We start from the raw sequence: 7,833 nt of genomic DNA on the forward strand, positions 1-7,833 counted from the left end.
TGTCTCTGCCTCCTGTCTTTTTGTCCATGTCTCTGCCTCCTGTCTTTTTGTCCATGTCTCTGCCTCCTGTCTTTTTGTCCATGTCTCTGCCTCCTGTCTTTTCTCACTTCTTGTCTCAAACTGCTCTCATTGTGCATGGGAAGAAGTTTGCCGTCTCTCGTGTGTTCTGCTCTGACAAGTCCTTACATATTATTACTGACTGAGCTGCATGCTTTAATGTGTTAATGGTTAATGTGTTTTATGTGGGATATACCAAAGCTGTGGGAACAGTTGCAAATAAAAACTTGTCAGTGAGTGAATAATATTTAAAATGGTGCTTCAGTGGTTATGGACTGGCATCCCTACGGATACCACAAACATCCCAGTTTGAGCTTCACCTGATGCTTCTGCCTACGTTTGCGCTCCTGCTCAATCTTCTGCTGCTTCTCCAGTTTCTCTGTGATGCGAGCCTCCCGCAGAGACTGACGTTTGCTTCGCTTGTAGGCCTTGGCATCAAGTGCCGTCTCGAGAGCCGTGTCGCGCCTCATGCACACCACCACCTCCTGACGCAGCTGCAGACACATAAACTCTAAAACAACCGGCACTAAAGAAACACTGACGTATCTACAAGGAACCAAAAGCTTTCCTGGTGAGGTCGAAGCTGAAAACGTCTCGATGCCTACCTGTCTCTGGAAGTTAAGCAGGCGGAGAGCTTTGAGCTCTATCGTAGCTTTGGTGCGTAAATCACCAGCTAAAGAACCGGGAAGGTTCTCCAGCTCAGCAATGCGATGAGCGATCCGAGCCTGCAACCTGAAACAACAACTCCTAAATGTTCAGTTCATGCTTGTCCCTGGTTCTAAAGGTGTGCATGACGCACCTATACTCCCTCTCCTGCAGGATCTCCACGGGGTCGAGGCCGCAGGGCTTCTGAATGGGTGTGATGCGGTTCTGCTTGGCGTGGTAAGGCATCATGGGAGGAGGCTGTGCTGGCTGACCAGGGGACTGGGTCTGTGGGGGCATAACAGGCGAAGCAGCTGGGGGAACTGAAGGCGGGGCAGGGGAAGGCCTGCCCGTGGGCTGAGGGGGGATCAGTTTTTGAGGCGCATTAGAGGGGGCTGCTGCGTTCACCATGGGACCTGGAGGAAGAAGTAGGAAGGAAGGAAAACCTGCAGCCATGCCTCTCATCACATCTCAAAGTAACATCAGTGTTCTGTTGTTACGTTTTGTCCACATGAAGAGTTTTTCATCAACGCTGAATCAGCACTGGTCCTGATGCTGCTGCTACATCACAACAACTAGGACAGCAGTTGTTTTTACACCTAACATCAAGACCACAAACCTTCAGGCCAGGACTTTGGAGGTCCATTTGGGTTTGGTCCTTGCATTCCAGCTGGTGTCCCTGATGGACCTGGGGGAGGCATATTGGGCCCCATCATTCCTATCAAACCAAAAATACAGATAGTCTTCATCACTTATATTAAAAAATACTGAGAAAACTTGGCAGTTTGGTGAATCTCTTTAGGACATTCAGCTAGACAAGTTTTTTCACAACTGTGCTTCACTGCGGTTCCTAAAGTTGGGGTCCAGACGCCATTATGGGTCATGAAATAGCAAGTGTAGGGTCTTCAGATGATTTGGAGAAATCAAATACAATTTTCAGATAAATGCTAATGACACTATTTTGACATAATTGTTATAAAGTATAAAACTAGCAGTCATAAACTGTTATTATAGCAGGCTTGCAGGTATTTTCTGACACTATTCTGTACACCAGAACCTAACAAGTTGACTAACCCCAACTAAAGATTGTTCTCTTCAGGACGAGGGTGAGGTTCTGCCTCAAGTGGAGGAGTTCAAGTATCTCAGGGTTTTTTCACGAATGAGGGAAGGATGGAGCGTGAGACTGACATATGGATTGGTACAGCATCTGCAGTATTGCGGATTCTGTACCGGTCCGTTGTGGTGACGAGGGAGCTGAGCTGTAAGACAAGGCTCTCTGTTTACTGGTCGGTCTACGTTCCTCCCCTCACCTCTGGTCATGAACTCTGGTAGAGACTGAAAGAATGAGATTGTGGATCCAGAAGGTTGAAATGAGTTTCCTCTGCAGAGCTGGACTCTCCCTTAGAGACAGGGTGAGAAGTTCAGTTATCAGGAGAGACTCAGAGTAGAACCACTGCTCCTCTACATCGAGAGGAGCCAGTTGAGGTGGGTCATCATCTGGTAAGGATTCTCCCTGGGCAAGTCCCTAGGGAGGTGCTTCAGGCATGTCCGACTGGGAGGAGACCCCAGGGAAGACTCAGGACAAGCTGGAGAGACTATGTCTCTCAGTTGGCCTGGGAACACCTCGGAGTCCTCCCAGAAGAACTGGAAGAGGTGATTGTGGAAAGAGATGTCTGGACCTCCCTGCTCAAGATGCTGCCCCCGAGACCTGAGTCCAGAACAAGAGGAAGATGATGGATGGATGGATGGATGAATGATGATGGATGGATAAATGAATGGTTGGATGGATGGATGGATGGACAGATGAATGGATGATGAATGGATGGATGATGGTTGGATGATGGCTGGATGATGGATGGATGATGGATGGATGGATGGATGGATGGTGGATGGATGGAACCTAAAACATTTGGACACCTCAGGTGTATAAGGCAGCTCACAGTCCTCATGCATGCTCACCGTGAGCTCGGCTGTAGCCTGAGCCCATTGGTCCAGGCCCTGGTCCTGTTGGAGCACCTCCTGGCCCTCCAGCAGCTCCAGGGACCAAGTTGGTCATGGGCTGCTGCTGCATCCCTGGCATCGGCCTCTTTCCTTGAACGGCCATTTGGAGATGATCCGGCAGAGGTTGGCCCCGGGCTAGCATCTTATAAGCCATGATCTGGGCTCTGAGTTGATGGAGCTGGTTCTGGTTGAAGGGAGTTGGGCCACCAGGACCAGTAGAGCCACTGTTTTCAAGACCAGAGCCAAGACTAGAGACACCAGAGCCTAGACCTGGTCCAGAGCTTGGGACTGGTCCAGAACTACCTGGAGGCCCAGGCCTGTTATTAGGCCCCAAGGAGTGTTGGTCTCCACTGGGGCCGTCTAAGGAGGCTGAGGAAGACCCAGGACCAACGGAAGAGGAGGAGGATGAAGATGATGGCATTAGGGGACCAGATGGGGGTCCATTAGATGCAACAGGACTGGAGTGGTCAGAACCCCCTAATGGAGAGTGGTAGCCTGGAGGACAGAAACAGAAAGAGACAGAGTTTTAATCACCAGGGGGCCAAACAACAAGGCACAGAATGAGGTATCACTAGCTTAAGTACTTCCTACAACTATTATTCTGGAATCAGTCTTTATGTTTACATCTAGCTCTGTGTATTTTTCATTAATGTCAGATCCATGTCCTGCTCCTAAGATCACAGCATTACTCACATGGTGAATCATTAGCCAACCCTGAGGAACTCCTGTCAGGCTGTTATTTGAAACTAATTCTCAGGAAAACATCTCTTTCACGTATCATCAGTCATTCTTTCACTAAACAGGAATATATATATATATATATATATATATATATATATACTGTATGTTAGTTTAAATGCTGACTCAGTATTCACACTATTATGTGTCTTTGATATACACATATATGTATATATATATATATATGTATATATATATATGTATATATATATATATGTATATATATATATATATAGTGAGGAAAATAAGTATTATTTGAACACCCTGCGACTTTGCTTTGCAAGTTCTCCCACTTAGAAATCATGGAGGGGTCTGAAATTTTCATCTTAGATGCATGTCCACTGTGAGAGACATAATCTAAAAAAAATAATCTGTAAATCACAATGTAAGATTTTTTAATAATTAATTTGTGAGTTACAGCCGCAAATAAGTATTTGAACACCTGCTTATAATATATATATATATATATATATATATATATATATATATATATATATATATATATATATATATATATATATATATATATACCTGCTTGCTCTTGGGGACAGCAGACACTTCTTGCTGAGAATCACAGGCTACTTGTGGCACCTGAATCTCGCTAGCGTGAAGGAATAGATCTCAGAGAAGTTGTAAGCTTGACTTGGTGTGTGCAATCACAATTTGGCTGTTTGGAGTCAATAAAGGTCGAATGAATGGAGTCGCCATGAGGTGTACTGGCGAGACTGTAGAAGGCAGATAGAAATGAACAGAGCTCGGACTGACCCAAAACACATGTTGATACCTGAATCTGCCTCCGCGACGGCCTTGGAATCAGAATCAGCTTTATTGTAATTGCACCAAAACACAACGAAATGGCATTTCAGTACAGCCCGTCCGAGAGCAACATAAACAATCAGACACCGGAAGACAGAGGCGACTGAGGCCGCCAGCCTCGAGAGGCGCAGCCCTTTTTTCAGTTAAGGAAAAAGAAGCACGTGGGTGAGTGTAGGTGTAAAAAAAATTAAATCTCACACTGTGTGACAGGACACAGTGTGAGATTTGAAAGTTGAAAAAAAAGATGTCAGAATATGAAACAGCAACATACTGTTTATGAATGAGGAGGCAGATGAGGGCAGTGATTTGTCTGCAGACACTGCCAGAAAGTTCCATAGTCCTGATAAAGATGGCACAGTGTCTATCAGCCGGTTCAACTCTGACACAGATCCACAGATGTCCTCAGGAGGGGAGTGATGGGAGGGGTGGGGAGCGGAGCTTCTCGTTCACATTAACAACCAGGAGAAGTTGAGATAGTTGGCCAATTCAAGGCCGAGTGGGGAAGCCAAATTCAGATAACACAATTATTTTGGGTCAGGCAGCCTCCGCTTGAATTTCCATGTCTGCCTTCATAGTTCTGCTGGTACGTCTCACAGGCGATTTCAAACAGCAAAAATTTCTGGTCACACCATTGGACCGAGCTTGTAGCCTTCTCCAAGGTCGATTCCTTCCCTCCAGTGAAACCCAGGAGCTGCAAGTGGCCTGTGACTCTCAGAAAGTGCGTCCAGCTTACGGCTCAGCTCATGCAGCGTCTGACTCTGAGAGCTCATCGCTCGGTACACTCCTTCATACAAGGCAGGCAGCCTTACAACTGCCAGAACCGCTGCCACTGTCTTCCGAGTTTGTCGATATGCCAGTTACCTGCCAATTGCAAAAAGCAGAAATCCATCCATCCATCCATCCATCCATTATCTTCCACTTATTCCAAAGTTGGGTTTGGTTATCATAAATCCATTCATGCACGCATCTTCTACATCCTCAACAGACAATCAAACAGACACCATCTTCCACTGCCCCCAGGAATCTATAGTTTATCCAGCTGCAAGTGTCCCTGCAGGGCATGAGAGCTCTCCATCGCCCTGTCTTCTCGTTGAAAAAATTTGATCAATTGTGTTGAGAGGCCAGCTGATCAGATCCATAATTTACAATTCAGAGGATATGTAATGAGAGGCTCTGATAGGAATCATAAGACAAAGAGCAAATCAGGAGGGAGGCAGGAGCAGGAGGGAAAGCGTACGTCCTCGTCAAGAGCAAGCAGGAAAAAAAAGGTTGGAAGGTTACCTATCTCAATTTCCCCTGGATGTTATGTGAATGGGATGTCGTGGGTCGGTGGACAGAATACTTCAAAGACCTCCTCAATCCCACTGACACGTCTTCCACTGAGGAAGCAGAGCCTGGGGACTTTGGGTTGGGCTCTCTAATCTCTGGTGCTGAGGTCACCGAGGTGGTTAAAAAGCTCCTCGGTGGCAAGGCCCCAGGGGTGGATGAGATTCGCCCGGAGTTCCTTAAGGCTCTGGATGTTGTGGGGTTGTGTTGGCTTACACGACTCTACAATATTACGTGGACATCGGGGGCAGCTCCCCTGGATTGGCAGACTGGGGTGGTGGTCCCCCTATTCCAAAAGGGGAATGGTAAAATGTGTTCCAACTACAGGGGAATCACGCTCTTAAGCCTCCCTGGTAAGGTCTATTCAGGGGTTCTGGAGAGGAGGGTCCGTCGGATAGTCGAACCTCAGATTCAGGAGGAGCAGTGCGGTTTTAGTCCTGGTCGTGGAACACTGGACCAGCTCTACACCCTCAGCAGGGTCCTGGAGGGAGCGTGGGAGTTTGCCCAACCAGTCTACATGTGCTTTGTGGACTTTGAGAAGGCGTTCAACTGCGTCCCTCGGGGGGCCCTGTGGGGGGTACTCTGGGATTATGGGGTACCGGGCCCTTTGATACAGGCTGTTAGGTCCCTATACGACCGGTGTCAGGGCTTGGTCCACATTGCCGGCAGTAAGTTGGGCTCGTTCCCAATGAGAGTTGGACTTCGCCAAGGTTGTCCTTTGTCACAGATTCTGTTCATAATTTTTATGGACAGAATTTCTAGGTGCAGCCAAGGAGTTGAGGGGATCCATTTTGGTGGCCTTAGGATCGCTTCTCTGTTTTTTGCAGATGATGTGGTCCTATTGGCTACATCAATACTGCAGCAGCTTTGACAAACATTGGATATGTATCAAAAAAAGACCTGGGTCAAACTTTAAAAAATTTAATTTGTCTTGTTCAGACTGTCATGAAAAAATCTGATATGGGTCGCATGGGGCAAAAAATTCATAAATTACATCTGGGCCACATTTGCCTGCAGTGTGAACGCAGCAATAGAAACAAACAACCATTCTCTCTCTTTCTCACCTAGGGACAATTTAGAGTTACCAGTCAGTCTAACATGCATGTTTTTGGTCTGTGGGAGGAAACTGGAGTACCTGGAGAAAACCCACGCAGCACAGAGACAACATGCAAACTCCACGCAGGAAGACCCCCGGCTGGGATTTGCCCGTGGCATCATATGAGCCTCTGAATTTCTGCATCTTTGTAGTCCTAATTTAAAAAGGTATAGCACCTATGATTGACACATGTCATTGCACCTATGATTGACACATGTCATTGCACCTATGATTGACACATGTCATTGCACCTATGACTGACATGTCATTGCACCTATGATTGACACATGTCATTGCACCTATGATTGACATGTCACAGCTGGTTAAAGAGCAAGACTCTCCCTGAAAACAGGTGTGATTCTGAGCCCTCCACTGAGCTAACGCCACTCATCGTCTGACATAACGCTGGAGAAGTTGCTAAAGAGCAGTGTGTGGTGTTGCTCACCCTGTGAGTGTTGGTCCAGAGGACTGGGTGGGGGGCCCATACCGCTGTGCCCCCCTGCTCTCATAGACATCCCCTTCATCTGACTGAAGCGGCTCTCCTCACTCAGGCCCTTCTCGTGCATGGAGTCCATGGGCTGCAAGACGAAAACAAACAAAAATAATAAAATCTATCTTAATAATAAATGGAGAGCAATATAATAATTTCTAGCTTAACAACTTATAGTAACTATATAAAATAGATGGAAGCAGATAAAAAAACAGAAATAATGTATAAAATGATTGTTAGAACCAACCAACTGCATGAACGCTGCCACAAGAACCCTGCAGATGTTGGATGCTGCAGATGTTGGATGCTGCAGATGTTGGATGCTGTCTATCATGGTGCACTAAGATTCATAACTGGCTGTAACTACCGTACCCACCACTGCACCCAGTATTCACTGGTTAACTGGACACCAATAACTTCACACAGACTCTCACTGGTACATTTCCATCTTTAAATCACTTCCTGGTCTGCTGCCTTCATACATCTCCTCCTACATGTCTCTGTGTGAGTGCAGCTACAGCGTGCGCTCTCAGGACATCATTACCTGCAGTGTTCCCTCAGTGAGGACTGAACTAGACAAAAGGACCTTCTCCTACTCCGCTCCTGTTTCCTGGTCCAACTGAATCAGGACTCACAGGTTCAACTGAATCAGGACTCACAGGTCCAT

General features: G+C 46.7%; 1 protein-coding gene across 1 annotated transcript in view; it reads right to left on the minus strand.

Moving 5' to 3' along the window:
- Positions 1 to 7,251, minus strand: part of LOC119430356 (transcription activator BRG1) — a 26,248-nt gene extending 18,997 nt beyond the window's left edge. Inside the window, exons 1-6 of the mRNA XM_037697762.1 lie at positions 7,122 to 7,251; positions 2,659 to 3,195; positions 1,319 to 1,417; positions 857 to 1,115; positions 663 to 789; positions 378 to 551 (exon numbers count right to left, since the gene is read on the minus strand). Of these exons, the coding sequence (XP_037553690.1) occupies positions 378 to 551; positions 663 to 789; positions 857 to 1,115; positions 1,319 to 1,417; positions 2,659 to 3,195; positions 7,122 to 7,251 (1,326 nt within the window). The remainder of the gene's footprint in view (positions 1 to 377; positions 552 to 662; positions 790 to 856; positions 1,116 to 1,318; positions 1,418 to 2,658; positions 3,196 to 7,121) is intronic.
- Between the last annotated feature and the right edge of the window lie 582 nt (positions 7,252 to 7,833).

The sequence above is a fragment of the Nematolebias whitei genome, chromosome 3 (genome assembly GCF_014905685.2).
Source record: "Nematolebias whitei isolate Nwh7 chromosome 3, NemWhi1, whole genome shotgun sequence".
NCBI classification, from domain to species: domain Eukaryota; kingdom Metazoa; phylum Chordata; class Actinopteri; order Cyprinodontiformes; family Rivulidae; genus Nematolebias; species Nematolebias whitei.